General features: G+C 43.6%; 1 protein-coding gene across 1 annotated transcript; it reads right to left on the reverse strand.

The window, feature by feature from the left end:
- Positions 1 to 6,806: 6,806 nt before the first annotated feature.
- taf3 (TAF3 RNA polymerase II, TATA box binding protein (TBP)-associated facto) lies at positions 6,807 to 15,587 on the reverse strand. Its single transcript, XM_061076605.1, has 7 exons — positions 15,239 to 15,587; positions 14,578 to 14,820; positions 11,880 to 13,702; positions 11,711 to 11,793; positions 10,411 to 10,678; positions 9,772 to 9,878; positions 6,807 to 7,902 (listed from the first exon to the last, which is right to left on the reverse strand). Exons 1-7 carry the CDS (start codon positions 15,402 to 15,404, stop codon positions 7,788 to 7,790), a joined length of 2,805 nt encoding a protein of 934 aa, XP_060932588.1. The 5' UTR covers positions 15,405 to 15,587; the 3' UTR covers positions 6,807 to 7,787.
- Positions 15,588 to 18,585: the final 2,998 nt, after the last annotated feature.

Genomic DNA, 18,585 nt, shown 5'->3' on the forward strand with positions numbered 1-18,585 from the left:
CCCCGGCAGATTCTCGAGTGTGACTGTGCACAGCGAGCTGCAGCAAACCAGAGGCGTGGTCTCCCCCCCCCCCCAACCAACAAGAGGCTGAGTCCACGCTGCTGCTGCTGCTCACTGAGATGCTGCTCCCACGTCAAATCACTGTAATGTCTCCACGGGGACCTGCACATGGCAATCCACGCCGATTTATGTGCAGATTATGATGTTTAAAGTGCTGCAGCATCACCACAACAACCTTTTTAAAGAGCCCTCCATCATTTCCAGACAAATGCAAAATGCACATGAGAAGAAACAGAGCCTCACTATGAAGGGAGATGAGTCAGGGATCTAATCATCCTGATTAGAGAGACATTTATCATTTATGGCGTGACTCACGGTACGATGCGATACGTGATACACGGCCAGCGAGGACCTTAACATCACGATACAGGGATTCTGCAATAATCCACAATTGTATAATTCTAATTTACGATATCTGTCAGACTGAGGAAAACAACAAAAGGCCCCTTAAGAGGTCCGTTGCAGTGCAAAGTGCATTTATTCACTGCGTTTTGATGTCAGACATAACCTGTGCCATTAAACCCGTGTAAAAAAAAGCCATAAACTGGCCTAAGTCCAAAATATAAAACTGAATAACTAAATATCGATACTTGGCACCAGCATATTGATTATCGCGTCTCATGAGTCAGGACGAGGATAAATTTCCCTTTCGATATTCTGTCCCACTTCTACTATCTATAGTAACGAGGTCATCAGCACAGAGACCAATTATGTTGCTCCTGTTTCCATATTTCCTCAGCACTCTAAATTAGGCACCTGACCCTTTTGTTGAAACAAATGAGATTATTGTGCGCTTATTTTTTTGCATCAACATTCAATCTCTCCCAATCCAAAAGTTGAGATGGATGAAACGGTTCTTCCTACTTTCTCCCCCGGGTCAGAGGTCACGTTCCCCTTTGTGCACGGCTGTGGTTGCCCTGGGGGAGCGGGAGCCTGTCTCCTTTTGTTGTGCTGGACTTGCAGGCGAGGCCTCTACACTTGCGGGGGAGAGGTAGTGGGGGGGGGGGGGGTCATTGTCAAGTACTGTTTGTCTTCAGCAGAGAGGCAGGGTGGTGGTGGTGGTGGTGGTGGTGGGGACTCGCCTAATTATCGAACCATTCATTACCGCTCCAGCAGCTGCACAATCCGAAAATATTATTCATAGCGAGTGTTAAGAAACATCCCATTTGCGAAATCCGACTTAATCCTTGTATCCATAGCAATTTCAAGGCAACCTGGCATCAGCGCAGAGTGTGCTCTTTATTAAATGCTGCCTAAAAAGAGGTTTGTATGCATAATGAGATGTGCAACCTATTTTGCCACATACATGCAGACGAGCCCACAATGCAACATGCATTACGATTTATCTTGAGGGGATGCTATAAAAAGGTAGTGTAAACCTCTCTGGAGAATCAGGTTTCATTAAAATGGAGGAAAAATGCAATAATGTCGTCCCATCTTCAGCATCCACGTATTTCCTTTGACTCAATTTCGATCTCAGGGGACCTTCTTGAATAGATTTGTTAAGAAGTAAAGCAGGATTCTTGCAAAGAGCCGCCCTGTTTTCCTTGTGGGTATAAACAGTATATACAGGGCGTTGCATAATGTCATCGCAACAGTTTATTTCCATATTTTGGCATCTATCTCCTTGCCATTTCTTCAGAGATGTTTACTGGAGCAGATTCCAGTGGCCAATACCTAGTTGCCGGCACCTTTGATTACTACCCTCCTGTTCTTAATCTGAGATTATTACTACTGTAATCCTATAATAATCCCCCACACGTACCATGCTTTTGTTGTTTACATCAAATGTTTTCCCCTCGTGCAGTGGAGCCCGGGTCCCACGGGTCACTCTTCATTATCCTGCGTTTCAATTTTGCACCCTTTCATGTCAAGCTGCGCAGTGTAAAAATAGGCCAGCGTCAAAAACCCAAATGGGTCACGCAGTGTATATTTTTGAACATCATCCTGGAGTCACGCTTTGTGAGAGCTCTGCCTCTACTGACAGCGTTTGCAGAATGGCGACCAACTACAAATGGAGAAAATGGAGAGAGGGAGCATCATCACATCATGTTTTCTAGAAGAAACCCTCTGTGTGAAGATTTACTGAGCACACGTGATGCCTCCCTCTTATCAAAGACCTGTTCTCTTAAATTCATGCCAATTCCACAGTGGATGTGAATGTTTCTTCTTGTTCTTTCACAGATAATTCTTATAATTTGCTGTTTTTTGACTGACGAAGGCCCCGGGCTGGTTTTCAGAATCACAGAGGTTGGTGTTTTTCAGTGGCCTGTGCAATCCCGAGACAAACACCTGCATCACTGACACATTCACGTCTCTTCCTTCATTCATAGTGGAGGCAAACATCGGAGCCCCTGTGGAACTTTGAAGGGAAGAGGAAGGTAAATTGAATGATGTAAACACACAAAGTGATTTATTTTCCTATTCAAATCCATTTAAGATCTAAAGCTCCACCTGAATGAATTATTTGTGTCATGTGAAGATGTCGTTGATTTGAAAAGCCTGACTCAATAGATTTGAACACATGGTTTTTGGATTCCAGATATATATATATATGTATCTAGATATTTGGGACACCAGGAGAAGCCTACCCCTCAGCCCTTCCCACAGTCACAATCACAGCAGGAAGAATGCCTCCACTGGGTACAATACATCCTATGACAATATCCAGCCTAGACAAAGAGGCAGTCCAAATACAGGCTGCTCCACAAAAGCTAGCCCAGATTTGAGTGAGGGGCCAACCCCGACGTACCTCATAGGCAGGTCCTCATTCCTGACAGAGATCCCAGTCGCAGAGGGGGGGCAGCGCATGCTGTTGGCATACAAACTCTGCACCAGAGCCAGTTCGGAAGAGTGTTCCAACATCGGTGCTCTGGAAAAATCCACCCGGTGTAATGGACACTTTCTTCTCTTTCCCTCTTTCCTCTATGTGTTTCTCTCTCTTTCTCTGTCTCCCGCCCACTCTTTCTCCTCGGTTTAGTGCAGCAGAGCGGCGCCCACCCCCTTTGCTGACTGCCGTGGCTGAAATAATCCTCTCTGACAGCTCATCATGCGCTAATGCATTGTGTTGCCTGCGGCAGCCCAGTTTGCAGGCTGTAAAGCTGTGGCTATAGGAGCACCCCTGCACTAATTGACACCCATATTAGGGAAACTTGGGGAAATTGGACCTAGATGATTTATTCCCACTGTCAGATTTGGGGAGAATTAGAAGCAGTTGCCACAATAGCTCATCCACAAGTTCTGGTTTTGTGGCATGTCTCTGTGGGCGTTAACAACAGTGCTACAATTAAAGGTCAACGTGAGGAAAATTGGTTTGCCAAACCTGATCACCTCATAACTGATCCTATTATTACTGATATTCTCATTAAATAAACTGCTCACCTCTCATACTGTAGGTAAACATTACCATCCCCTGTCCAGCTCCTGTGAGTAGACTGTTAATAAACCTGTGGGTGACGGGGACAGAGCTTGCCATGACAATCTCATGACATCATTACTCTGGAGTATAAAGATAGCCTGTCAGGATGTAAGCAAACATTACAGTCAGCATGAGTGCATCTTATATAAACCGCACTGTCGCTGGAGCTCACCATTAGGCTACAGTCAATCTAGGCTGGGACTGAAATCCCTTTGAATTTGACTGCCTGTGGTTCCAATGGTGCATGTTCACCTGTGCATGATGCAGTAGACCCACTGCATCATGCACACACACTCACATGAGCTCTATAATTCTGCAGAAACAAGTAGGGTAGGAAATTGTTCCATCAACCAAAGGCAGGATTCAGTTGACAGTGAAGAAGCTTTTACGGCAAAGACAACAAGCACATTCATTTGCTTTGGACAAAGTTAATTTGCATTAGGCAAAGCTCATTTGCCTACATCCCCTGAGCCACATAGTTTTTCCGTCGTGCTCATCACCGGTGAACTTATCCTCTCATAACCAACACGCTTCAAACCCACCATCAACCCATCCGATTAAAAATGAAAGAGCAATTTGTCTCGATATTCTTTGCACAAAACCCAGGAGAAATGAAATCTAGGCCTCGCTGTCCCATAGGTGCTGTGTCCCTTCAGAGCAAACCTGACATTAAGTAGGAAAGTCATCTGAAACCGGGTCATGTCAGTGCATCCTGGTATCGGAACAGTCGAAAGGGCCAGCGCGAAGAAGGGACTCCACTTCCTCCGATCGTGGCATCAGTCCTCTTGGTTTCTGCCCCACATTTCTTTCTACTGACATGAATATTTTAAAACACTGATGTGGAAATGCAGTTCTATATGCCGCGTTGCTGCTTAGTATGTTTGTCAGTGCCACAGGCGTCATGTAGAGCACAGAGTAACAGAGAGGGTGTTTCACTCTCTCTGCTGATCCGCCCGTGTACAAGCACTGAGAACCCTCTGCAGAAATGTTTTACAGTTAATTTCTATGAAAAGCGGGTACAGAGGTAAAATAGTTCAACAGAAACGGTGAGAAAATGCTGTTACAAATGCACTGATAACACAGGGAGATTCTGAAAAGCAGGAAGTGAATGCAGCAACGATGCAGTGTTCTCACAGCCACATCCTGTGCACTTCTCGGAGCCTTTTATCTCACGCTGCACTTGTGCCTGTCGTGCAAAAAGTCAAATAACAGCCCTGCAGGTGGTCTCATGAGAAGTGAAAGCTTTCCCTTTTTACCACTTTTAGGGTCCCTGGGGACTGACTGCTCGAGCAAATGCCGTCTGTGTTTTTGTGGGTTAAAACTGAAACTGTCACAACTGGGTGCACATTGGGCACTGTAGCGCGCTCAAATGTCAGGAACTGTTTTAAAATTAAAGTAAAGAGGTAGTTTGTCCTTTTCAATTTGAAGCAAGTCACCCGTGTATGTGTAAATAAGCAGCACATGTTGAGCATTATATCATGCTTAAAAGGCAATGTAAGATAATAAAGATTTCATCTTCTTTAATGTGACAAGTCCCAGAGCTCCGTGTACCACCACTGCACAGAAACATATATGATCCAGCACATGCTAACAACAAGATGACATCTGACACCAGCATGAGTGAGGGAGGGAGCCGCTGCAACCAGGGGTGAAGTTAGTGCTTTTACAAGATACACTATTCAATGGATCTGTGACCTTTTTGATCTTGAATTCATATTCTTATGATCTCAACAAAGATTTAATTTTATTAAAGTTATCATGCAGTTCTTTATCACATATTTAACATTCTGTATTTTTGTGAGTGGATGCATTTCGTGTTGCAAAAAGCTGCACCACATTGAAATGTCATTTTCTTTTGCATGGGCAGAAGTCATTTTACTTCCTCTTTCTTCTCTGGTAGCACATCACTTTTTCCACTTCCTCTTTAATGTGGGGTTAGTGACAGGCAATGAGTAGATTACCATAAACACACATGGACGGTTGACATACGCTCAACGAGAGAGAGTGACAGTTGAAGTTTAAGTTTAAAAGGCGCATAAGTCAAGAGAGCTTTCTAAATGAGAATGAGATCAGGTATCTGTATATGTTCAATGTGTTGTATCTGAGAGTGTGAGGATTATTCTTATTTAGACAATAACTGTGGACAATAAATAAATGCATTGAACAGTGGTTGATCTGGTGGGGCACAATCCTCCTATATCATAACAGAACTGAAATATTATTTCAAATAACTGTTAATTTACCAAATCTGTCCTGAGAAATTTCATGTATACATTAATTGGCCGGCACATGATTATGAAAATGAAGTCATCTTGGTTTTATGTATTTTAAATGTATGTATTTTATGTAGACCCGAAGTTATAATAAACACCATTATAGATAATACAATATATTTTAGTGGTGTAGTCGACAAACTGAACTAATCCTTGGTTCCTCTTTGCTCTGTCAGAGAGCAGCAGCTCATTCAGAATACCATTGCTCTACCAAAGAATTCATGTTGTGGTGCTGCTGCTACTTATAAATCATTCAATGGTTTTGCACCAAAATACATTTCTGATGTGCTACTAGTGTGAGCACTACTAGGCTGCTGATTGTTCCCAGAGAAACGAGGAAATCTGATACAGAGTTCAGAATGTAAAGTAGCAGATGAGCGGTAATAAAAGCTCCTGTAACGGTCAAGCACTCCTTCTGAAAACCGTTGGAAGAGATAGCATCATAAATATAAGTCCACCGATAACTGGGACAAATGTGTTTTTAAGATCTCACACTTCCCTCTGTAGAAATCTGAGCTTTAAAAGAGGCTTCTAAGAGGCTGTAAACCATCTTTACAGTCCCAGTCATCTATAGGTTCCCTCATGAGGGACAACGCGTCTCGAGCTGCTATCCCTTCAGGGCTAACTGAAGGGTTTAAGATTCCACATGCATCAACTGAGACACCTGTTACATTTCTTGCATACATTCATACATGCATGTGGGGGAAACGCGTTCCGAAAGCCTGCTGTGCTCTCGGCACATGTCAGAGGCAGCGTGCCACAGCGACCATGCACGAAGAATGACACCGTGTGGTCGCTCAGGGAAAGGCAAAGACAGCAGCTGCACACGGCTCGGGGGATATTTTAGACACAGTGGATAAGGTCCTCAAAATCCAGTTTTAAATAAGTCATGCTCTGAAATATAGTTCTCACGCACTGTCCCACATCTCACGGAGGTGTAGCGTGGAAGGACAAACTGAATCCTGAACTAGATCTGTAACCCACTGCACACAGAATCAAGAGGATTCAACACATAACAAAGTGTCCTGGAACAAATTTTGACATCCGCAACTCAGTTTGTTAAAATATCTCCAATCTATATTCGTAAAGCAAATGCAAACAAACAGCTACTGAGGGAAAAAAAAGAAGGGGAGGGGGGGTAAAAGCAGAGACTTGTGTCAGTGTTAGAAAATAAAACAAAGGTGCAGAAAAGCAATAGACAGACAATTTAAGGTACAGTTTTGATGGCAATGAGGTTTAAAGTCTTAAAGTCTGCGAGCAAACAGACTGTTCATCTTTAATATTGAAGCATCAGGGAAATTAATTACATTACAAGCACGGCTACATTATAACCCCGGGGGAAAAAATCAATGTGAAGAAAATAAAATAAAAATACAAACTTTGAATTTAAAAAATGTACAGAAAAGAATTTAAGTTAAAAACCAATATCTGGAAATGGATTTAACAAGTCAGAATCATCCTAAGAACAAAATGCACTTGGCTTGGAAGTTGGTATTTACACTTTTATACATGCCTGATGCCATCATCATTATATACATGACATTGCAATGACACAGCAGAAAACCAGGGGGAGGTGTTGACGTCGAGATCGGTCGTTCTCTGGTCACGTGACGGAAACAGAAATAAAGACAATGGATGTTCGCTGTTCTCTAGTTCTGCTTTGTTGAGTTTTCCTCAAGTTGTTGTATGAGGTCTGGTCTCGTCATACAAACATAGCTGTCTTGATCTCTTAGGAGCGCACATACATCCAAAACAATCAAACAACGTACACGTGTATAAGGGAAACCCACAGAGCCCACATGAGAACGAAGGCTTGATTATCTGCTGGTTAAAGTCTGTATTTCTCCTTACCCTCTCACAATGCATCATGGCTGACATCATTTTAAAAAATCATCAGAAGTTAGTATCAGCCAAAATTTTAAACTTTCTATTTTTTTTTGTTTTTTTTTCTTCTTTCTTTTACAGCAGTGCCACGTGTGTTCGGTGATGGCTTTCAGTCCGAAAAAAAGTCCAGGATATGTGCTTTTTGCATAGTCTCAATGCAGTTTGTGTTTCCGTTTCTTGTGTTTTTTGTCCTTCTTCTTGCCGGAACACTTAACACAGAACCACTGCTGGTCCTCGGGAGGCGCTGAAATGACCCCGACACAAGGCCTGAGCGGAAAAGAGGAGGAGACAGTTCAGTTTGCTGGTTTAACATTTCTACTAGAGGTGAAACAGCACAGGCATCAGTCAGAAGTGATTACAGAACAGGATCATGCTGTGTCATCACACTGTCACTGATCATTTGACATCATTTGATCATTTTCATTCTGATTCAGTCACATGAGAAACATATGGAACCTCAACTGTAAGTGCCTCTGATCCTAATTAAGGGAGAATGTGGTGATGAAGATTAACTGTGACTTCGGGACTTTTTGACCGAGAAATGGTCCTTATCTTGTTCTAAAGCCTTAAAGTATGTTACCCTCAAAATAAAAAATGAATTCTGAGCATTTTGAGAGTTAATAAATATTACAGTTGAATTGCAAAAAATATATACTTAAAACTGGTCAAGACCTCCAGACCAGAGATTTTAAATTTGGTTCCTTACAATGTGGTTGAACTGCATCTAGTGATCAGTGCATCGTCAGACACAAACAAAATATCAATTCCACAACTTTGATGATGGATCCCAGGCCACTGGATTGTGTATTCAAAGAAATACAATGTGTGTGGAATCATATCTTTTAAAATAAATGTTAATTAAATGTTTTGCAATACTACACTTACATTACTATTGAGGTAGTGTCCGTCTTGAGTTACTTAAACTACTCTGCGTTTTACTGCGTGGTCACTTGACCATGAATGGACCAAAATAATCACATGACTCATGCATTTGGAAGACAGTAAAACATGTGTTCTGTAATACTGTATTTAAAATAAATCCAGTGTCCTAAATTTTAATAGATATTAATTTTGTGATTTACAGGTACTATACAGTTGCTTGTAAAATGGAAAACTAGCAATGCAGCCGTGGCGGTGCGGTGGAGGGGGTGGGGGGGGGATTGTGGCAAATTCTGTATTGGTCTGTTTCAGAATCGTTACAACTGGTCATTGAAAAGCTGACACAGGCTACTTAAGATGCCTCATACCTCACTTGGATCCATGTTACCCAGCTAATTCTGCTCTTTTTGGATTATGGCAGTTTAATTTGGTACTGAACCACATACATTTTGTTCTATTAATTATAAATATTTTATTCTGATTTTGTGTTTATAAATATGTACATGAATGGCATCTGTGACTTTACTTACTGTGTGAAATCTTTGAAAACCAATAAATTCCTTGGACTATAATAATTTTATAAATTAGCTCAATAATGCCAAATTATCTTCATGTTTCAGTAAATGTAGAACATTTCCAAAGAGTTCCAGCCGGAAGAATCTGGCCGTCGCTGTCGCTGGCAAACACAAACGAGGAACCAGAGCCAGGCTGTAATGTTCCTTTTCATGTCTATTTCAGTGAAAGACAAGCTTTATTTCATTATCCAGGAATTATCCTCATCTTTACTTAGACTCTCACTGCTGTTCCGTGGCGTCCTCCTGGACGACCATCGGACATAGTTAAGTATATGAGTAAAACTGTACTGCTTGATTATTAATAAGATTAACTAATCTTAATGTACGTTTTATTATTTTCTTTACATTAGCAAATATGCATATTTGATTGTTTTGTAATAAGGATGGAGTAACACTGACTGATTCATTTAACTTTTTTCTTACTGACCATATAACAACTCAGTGGGTTGTTATAATTATTTCCAATGAGCTGTCAAATTCAAAGTAGACATTTTTTCTTCTGCCTTTCTTTCTGTTTCCATGCGTTACAGAAAATGTGACTTGTGACCCAATAATTAAAAACTGAGGTATTTTGCAAACATAGATCAGTGAATTACAGCTGTAAATAATGGCACCTAAAGTGTCCCCTATGCAAAACTATGATCTTTTATAAAAACAGGCCAGAAAAGAAACTTTCTCTTACCAATGATACCAATCATCACAATCATCACATCCTATCATGGGACTGCCATCATCCGGTTTGTTGCATCCAGGACAAATCCAGATCTGGTTTCCCCATTCATCTCGAATCTAAGAATAGATACAGACAATAAGAGAAATATTAGTGACAAACCGCTTAATGACAAAATGTTTACTGAGTGAAAAACCCACAATGTAGTCCCTTCAATCTAAGCGGAAATTAATTTACTGGAGTTTTCGCTGATGTCGTCACTTGCCCCTTGGGTGAGAGCACAGAGGCGAGAGCTTGTGTGGTTTGTGTGCAAAGAACGTGGCTCTGGGCTGAAGACAACACAGCATTTTGGCTATAAACATGGTGTAAATTACGCTGTTTCATGTGGAATTTGAATGTCGGGGCTTCCAGGCACTTGGAACACACCACACGAACAATATGAAGGCATTTTACGTTTTGTCTGTTGTTTGAAGAAGTGTTCCCCAGTTACTTCAATCGTATTGGATTTGTCTGTTTACCCCTGAAACTCCAAAAGTGTTTTGTTTTTGGTGAACCATTCCTTTAAGACAAACCACACTGTGTGTAAATACTGTTCTCATTTGCATGAATTGTAAGTTAACAAAATCAAAAGTGGTGAGTATGAACACTCACCACGTAGGTACTGACGGTCTCAGTTACCACGCTGCGGACCGGGGGTTTGGAAGTGGTTGGAGAGAGCATGGGTGCCAGGGAGAGCAAAGATGAAGGAGCAGGCGCTACTATGAGCGGAGAAGCAGGTGGAGGCAGAGCGGGTGCGACTGGGACAAGTATTGGAGGAGGGGGAGGCGTCCGAGGGCGATTCCCAGGTCCAGACTTGGCAGTGGGGGCCTTGGGTGTTGGCGTCTTGGATTCTATATTTGGAACCACTTTGCTGATAACTCTGGTGATGAACAGAGACAAATACACGTCAGTGTCAAGATATAATTATCATCAGTGCCAATTCTATACCTGAATTTAAATATAGATACTAAAACAATACTTTCTTCAGATACAAACATTTCCCCCCCAAACATTTTTTCAACAAAACTTTTTCATAAGGAGAAAGAAACAGTTAAAATTGAGTATAGCAAGGTTGCCTGATTATACAAATCAAAATTGGCATCCTTTTGATTTGAATCAGGAGTTATATTATAAGAAAAGTCAAAAGAAATAAACAAATAACACAGTTCTGACCTAACATTGATGCAAGCTTTAAGCCTAGTTCACATCACAAGATTTACAGGCTAATCTAACAGTCAACGATGAGTTTTGCAAGTCTCGTAAAAAAGAATCACATCAGCAGTATCTAACTGCGATGTGTGAACTGTTCATAGATGCTCATAGACAGGCTCGCTGACAGGGCACCAATCAGATTTAGAAATTACCATGTCTGTGAGGGACAGGGTAACACAAACTCAATGCAGCTTGTATTAACTGCATCGGGTTCTGCTGGATTCAGACAGAAAATTCAGAATGCCTGTCCAGTTAGGTAAGAAAATCTGGCCTAAGTCGCTGTCTATTCTTTACAATAGTGATGTCCACTGAAGCGGTTCTCCTCCTTCAGCCTGTGTCATTCTGTTAGAAGGATGACACGGAAGAGCAGGAGAATCACTGGAGTCACCGTGTCTCTTCTCACACGTGTATTTGTGATTAAATGTAGTTTGGGGACCAGTCAGAGTTTTTTTTTCTGGTTAAAGATTGTGTAGTGTGTGAAACCCTGTCGCCAGTCAGTTGTGTAGTCTGAACTGCAAGATTCCCGATCACACGTCAGGAAGTTATGTAGTGAACTCAACTTTAGTTACTGAACAGTGCTCATCCTGCATTAACAACAATGGAAACATATAAGACTGCAATAATGCTATACGCATATTTCACTTTTGCGGTGATGGAGGAAATATCACTGGAATCATTCGTTCATTCATTCACTGCTCACATTTTGTCCTGGCCTGCTCCCACCCTGAGTGTCAGTCGGGGGATGACTGGAGACGGTAGAGCGACTGGAATTTCTACTTTCACCTGAAGAAGCAGAAAGAAGAAGATCAATCCAAGTAACACACAAACACTGAGATTAAAAGATAAAGCCAATAAAATTAAAAATTTACCTTCTCCAACCGAATCCTCTCTTTCTCCTTCTCCTTTTCTCGTTTCTCCTTTTCCCTCTCCTTTTCTTTCCTCTTCTCCTCCTTTTCCCTCTCCTTTTCTTTGGCCTTCTCTCGCTCCTTATCCTTCTCCTTGTCCTTCTTTTTCTTCTTCTCTTTCTTGTCCTTCTTCTTGTCCTTCTCTTTGCTCTTCACGTCTTTCTCCTGGAGCATCGGGGGCAGAGGAGGGAGGATGGGGGGCATGCGCAGGCAGGCGGAGGGGCTGAACAGTGGAAGACCTTCACCCAGAGCAAAAGAAGCTAAGCCAGATTGTTTCTGTTTGTCCTCCTTGTTTCGGTCTTTGCCCTTCTCCCTCTTGTCTTTGTCCTTTTTGCTTTTTTCTTTATCCTTCTTTTTGTCTTTGTGTTTTTCCTTCTCCTTCTTAGGAACATCTCCATCTCTGGATTTCACCTTGATGGAAACCTCGGGCAGAGAAAAGTCTCGCTGAAGGAAGAGCTCCTCATCCTTCATCCCAAACTCCTTCCAGGGCATCTTGGCCTCCTTGGAAAACTCCTTGTTTTTATCCCTGTTCTTATCCTTATTCTTCTCTTTTACCTTGCCCTTATCCTTCTCCCGGTCTTTGTCTTTCGGCTTGTCTTTCTCCTTCTTCTTCATTTTAGTTTTGAGCTCCTTCTTCAGCTTTTTCTTTATATCTATCGTCGGCACAATCTTGTTCTTCTCCTCAAACACCTTGAGCAGAGGTTCAGGAGTGGGTGGCGAGGCCGACCCTGACGACACATACACGCCTTGGTTTGCCGGCTGCGCAGACGGACCCCCCTGGTTGACCTTTCGGATCACCTCATTGATTGAATCATCCATTGTCCAGTTTCCTAGGCCTGGGTGTGTCTGTAGGTGAAGTGGTGTTGACGTGTCTGTTATAGCGTTGCTCGCCCCAATCAGGAGTTTAGGTGTTGATGGCTCCATAATGGTCAGTCTCCTGGGGCTGGAGAATCCATTGCTGTCTGAGTCAGAACCAGATGAGAAGGCAAAAGGATCGGGCTCCCGCTCGGCACACGCTCTGGCAATCACAGCATCGATTGAGTCATCGATAGCTGTATCATCAGGCTCTAGTTTCTTAAAGGGGCCCTCGTCTAACTCCCGGTCCTCTATGTTCTGACGCATATGGATGTTCTCCTTACCCATCCTCTCACTCAGCGCAGACATCGGTAACTTATGCACAACGTCTGTCTTGCTTGGGGGTTGAGATGCTTTGACCGAACTCATTTTTGGGCTCTTGGGGCTTTTAGGACTCTTCGTCCTGCCCGGGGATTTCTTCCTTTCCTTAGACGATTTTGGAGAGTGGATGGGACTACCACCCACCGAAACAGGAATCCCCCCTTTAGGGGACTTAGTCCGTTGTCTGCCAGGGGATGAGACCTTAGACTTTCTCCCTGGAGTGGTGAGGCCTTTTTGATCAGAGTGTTTTGGTACTACCGGCTGAGGTCTGAAGGGCGGCAAGGCTCCAGAGGGTGTTTCAGGTGACATGGGATCAAGGCTGTCATGGGAAGGCAGGATGCCTGGGGGAACACGTTGTGGATTGAGAGACGTGAGGGGCTCCCGGGGCTCAACCCCCCATTCTGGGCTGAGGCCAGCGTACATCCGTGGTCTCTTGGAAGTAGGCATCATGCCACCAGCAGCATCGGGGCTGTCCAGGTGCCTCTTCAGAGGGTAGTTCTCATCATTGAAGGTCTCATCTTCTTCCATTTCATCCTCATCCTCCTCCAGTGCCACCTGCATGGCTTCGGCTGAGGTGCCCATGTCAGCAAGGACCTCCTCCTCTTCCTCTTCTGGAGAGTAAAGGGACACAAATTTGTGAGGCATTATTTTCAATTAATCTACTAGATTTCTTACAAACACAGGACCTAATAATTATTTTACATATTTACAAGTTATTTTTGTGGTTCGGCCATACTGATTAACCCTAACCCACCTCAAGATAAGGTTATACATGCACAGCTGTCCGGTTATTAGGTGCCTAGCTCAAACTAACACAGTCCAAACAGGTTTCAGACACAGAGAACGGAGCAGTAGATTCTCTGGTCGGACGAGTTCACAACAAAATCTCTGTAGCGCTCAAGCAAGGGCTGGTGCAGCCTCCAGGAGGCAGACATAATGTATGATGTACGTTTGAAGATCAGGTTTTTGTTTACAGCAAATCAACCCCAGCGAATCTCGTCGCCTTTCCAAGTTGATAGCTTTGTCTGTCATCTACGTTTCTGGCTCCTTTTTTTCAGTTCTGTGTCTTTCGCATGTGAGAAACATCATCAACACACCCACTTGCTCCCTGTGAATCCTCAGCAAAGAATCTCCTGCTTTATTCTCACATGGGTTTACCTGAACATTATCCAAAGTTTTTACAAGGGAGCTGGCAGGAGAAACTACAGGGGGATGTTGGCAGCAACTGACATTTGCTTATAATTTAAGGAGATTATGCGGCGTTCAAAGCATGTCTGTAAGGAGCTACAATATTCAGAGTACATTGCATGATTGAAAGTGGGATAAATTGCAGGACGGCATTAGTATTAGCTAGATGTACCAAATACTGGCAAACTGAATGTAAGTTTCTATTCTGTATAGTGTATAAACACCACACAGAAACTTTCATCCTATGAAAAACACACACACGCAATAGGCATATACTGGTAAACCATTTGGTACGCACCTTCTTGTAAGGAGACCAGGGGGGGCATGTGATCTGGAATGTAGTCCTTCCTTTCCTCCGCATCTCGGGCTCCGGGCTGGGGAAACTGGAGGACGTTATTTTTGCTAACTGGAAAGAGCGGTGTTTGATGGGTGAAGGCCACGGGCTCCAGGTTGTGGACATAGTCCTCCAGTTCACTCAGACTCACGCCCAGCAGCCTGAAGGCCTGGCTCACATCATCCAGGACTGGATCCGTTCTTCCATCTGAAAGAGAGGATCAGAACAAGCCATCAAAGCTCAGATCACTCAGCTGCACTGATAACCTGGGACAGAGGTTTGACTCAACACACACACAAGGAGCTGCTCTGGCTGATGTTGACATTCGAGCTACAGCAAGAAGTAGAGCTCAACAGGTTTCACACCGATAGTGACTCCCCCCACAGATAGCACAGCAGGCGGGTTACCAAAGCATGTGACATGAGCCACTCACCGTGGGCTCCCCACAGCAGGAGAGCACCACGGTCACACAAATAAACAGAGTAGCATCTCAGCTATGTAGCTACTGTACTTTCTGACACATCAACCGTTGCTAGGGGGCGCCAGCTCCAGAGCCCAGTCAACAACAACGTGATCCACCACTCCAGGTTCAAAAGTAATGGAGGCGGTGATTGCGGATACTCACAGAGCTCGGTGTAGCGGTGGCAGACCCGGGCCAGCTGCTGGATGTACCGATGCAGCACGTCGGACAGCAGATCGCACGCAGTGAGCTGGACGGCATCCCAGCCCAGAGCCTGGCAGATCTGCGCCACCGACACACGCAGCAGCGAGCGGGCATAGCTCTCGCACATCTCGCTGGCTTCGTAGCGGTATCGAACCCCCGGTCAGTTCCTCTTCCACGGCATGCTCCCGCTCTGCGTGTGTTCACGGAGCCCGCCGGGCTGGAGAGAAGCCGCCAACGCGGTCAGTTAGGAACATCTACTTCAGTACATATATTGGCGCTTTTGCCAGAGACGCCATCTTGATTCCATCGATAGACCCATCCCCGAAATCCACACGGCGCCTGCGCAGTAGGTCAGCGTCGGCCTCCGCTGCCTCGGCGTGCGCGAGCAGCTCTCTCCCGCCTGACTATGCGCAGAACAACATGCGCGTGCGCGTCGAGGAGGGAAATCTGAAGCGATGGCAAGAAGGAGGCGGAGCTTCATGAAGCAGTGACGCGTTCCATCCAACGGTTCACTCATGGGCCGAGGCTTCACGGTGCTTCATTTGCTCCACTGCGCCATCAAGTGGATAATACATGTAAAACAGGCACAGTGATTATAATGACACCGTGAAGCTTTGGTGTGTGAAGCTTTGAATTGAATAAATGAGAGAATGATGTTTGTGACGCCAGTACATAAATTATGAACTTATCAATATGGTGTCTGTCTTTACGATACAATGGCGGGGTCCAAAGTGAAAGTGGAAACAAATGGGGCAGAGGGCTGTGATGTGAACCATTTCCTGACTCGGTCACCTGTAGCTGTGTGTCCTTCCGGGTCGAGGCTTCGAAGCGTGTGTCGAGGAATCCAGGAAGATTTTTGTGAAGCGGGTATCGAGGTTTGTGTTGATGACGTAGGAGGTGACGTTGAAAGCCTCGTGAGCCGGCCGAACCACGTGACTGAGTCCGGAAATAGTTCGTGGGTTTCGCGTTGAAAGTCACCACGTACGTCCTGTAGTCTCCAGAGAGAAGGTTCGGATTCAGAGGAGTCGATGTCCATTCGCCGGGGAACGAATCACTGAGGCGCGTTGAAATGAGAGAAAACGTCTCGTCAACGGTTTCTCCTCCACGGCCGGATTCATCAGTTACCTCGCTGAGGGGCTCCATTTGTTGTGAGGGACCCTTGTTCCCCCATTGCACATGGCAGGTTCCGTGTTGCCGCCAGCACCCAGAAAATCAGTGCCAGTACACACCCGGTATTAACATGTGTTTTTTGTGATCCGATCACAAGTGGACCACTCTGGATGCGTGCATTCACACCTGGTATTAACATGTGTCCCCGCATATGTCTCCTGAGCGGATCTCACTCCCCCGCCCTATATGCAAATAAACATGTACATCATTTCTGTTCACGAAGATCAAGTCATTTAGTCTTGACCCAGTCTGAGTACACAAGTGTGACCGATGTCACTGTGTGTCTGTGTCTGTCTCCACGGGAGCAAGAGAGAGAGGCGCTGATTGAATACTGTGCAGTCGCTCTGTGAATAAAGATTTGACCAATTTAAGGAAAGTATCGATCAGTATGTGGTGATCAGTGATGATGTGCTGGTGGTCAGAACAAATCAACGAGAAGAGAAAAAATACAATTGATTCACAGTGAAACTGCAGCGGCTCAGAGGACGTAAGCTGAGTATCAGGTCCTTCATATGTGGCCCTGGACGGATTTACATTCACACTGTTAAAGGGCGGTTGTGGCTGAGGGGTAGAGTGGTCGTCCTCCAACCTGAAGGTCGGCAGTTTGATCCCCAGTCTGACCCATCTGCACCTGAATTGCCCCCCCCCCCCCCCCATTGAATAACAAAGTGCTGCAAATAGATGCACTGTGTGAATGTGTGTGTGAATAGGTGAATGTTAAACTGTACTGTAAAGTGCTTTGAGTGGTCATCAAGACTAGAAAAGCGCTATATAAATACAAAACCATTTACCATTTAAAATACTGTGGACACATGTAGCTTAGACCACCTCGGAACACTGTCTCTTGTGATCAGATCACAAAAGCCACATGTTAATACCAGGTGTGTACGGGGCAGGAGAGCTAACGTGTCGACAATTCATTTTCATCGTCAAGTAAATATGTCTTAAAATTAACTGGTACCAATTTTTTTATGTGATTTTCTGGGTATCCCCAGTATGTATACCCACTAACGAACACCCACTAACATCGGATTTTTGCCTGCAATGGGAATGGACACAAACGACATTCACTTCTGAATCAAATGACTGTGCAGTAGATGCAGTAGGGTTTTATCGGCGCTGATGGAAACATGACACCCGGTCGAACATGCTAATTTGGCAAGTGAGCGAGGTGAGAGAGCGCCTCAGTGTCTGACACGTTTTTGGCATCAAACATGACACAGGGCGGAAAAAGTACCTACTCTACTGGCAATGGCAATGGGAAAGGAGTCAATCGCCCTAATTTAGCTGGTGTACGTATGTTTATAAACCTGTGTATACTGTATACCTGCTAATTTAGGAGCAAAAGGAGAATTACTGACTGACATATAAATATATATATAAAACTTTGACAATGATTCCCCAAAGGTCATCAAACCTTTTTGACAAGGAAATGTAATGTCTTGATATTTTACAAAGAAGAAAACCAAATGCAACCAAATATGTAGAAGTTGATGTAGAAAAATAAAAACAAATGCACGTCTGCATTGTTGATTCTGTGAAATAAAAGTTGTCATGTTAGTGCATATGAGGAATCATGAACACAGTTACCGATATGCCTGCGAAAGGCTTATGCCAATAAGTCAGGCTTCAGTATGAATGTTGACCTGGGGCTCAGGAAATAATAACTGGCCTATTTCACAATTTTGAACAATATTTTGTTTTATTTTCTTGTCAATTTCAATGAAGAAAACAAATGCTGGAAAAATCTAAATAATGAATATTGTTTATAAAGGCTCCTTAAAAGTTATATTTATCTGTCTATTTTTTACAAAAAGTTTTTGAACAAAAAAACAAGAGTAATCTTAAAGTAGTCAAATTTTAATTTTCAAGATGTCTGAGCATTTTCAATACAATTTAATGTTTTGTAATAATTTTAAAAGCTGACACAATTTTGGTGTGATTGAGAGGCTAGTTCAAGTTTAACTGTCCATAGTGTGGCGCTGTATTTCAAAAAATGCAACCACATGATTTTCAGTGACAACCATTAAAAAAAAAATCTTCTTTAGATGTCCTGTTGAACTAAGCTAAACAGAATAATGTCAATGAATGAGTAATATTGGGCTATAACATTTGTTAATGTACTTCAAACCCTTCAA

Source organism: Limanda limanda, chromosome 8 (assembly GCF_963576545.1).
Source record: "Limanda limanda chromosome 8, fLimLim1.1, whole genome shotgun sequence".
NCBI lineage: Eukaryota > Metazoa > Chordata > Actinopteri > Pleuronectiformes > Pleuronectidae > Limanda > Limanda limanda.

Coding starts and splice junctions, on each gene's coding strand:
- taf3 (XM_061076605.1), bottom strand. CDS start 15,404: ATGTGCGAGAGCTATGCCCGCTCGCTGCTGCGTGTGTCGGTGGCGCAG. Junction 14,821..15,238: donor CCACCGCTACACCGAGCTCT/GTGAGTATCCGC, acceptor CCTCTCTTTCAG/ATGGAAGAACGGATCCAGTC. Junction 11,794..11,879: donor AGAGGATTCGGTTGGAGAAG/GTAAATTTTTAA, acceptor CTGCTTCTTCAG/GTGAAAGTAGAAATTCCAGT.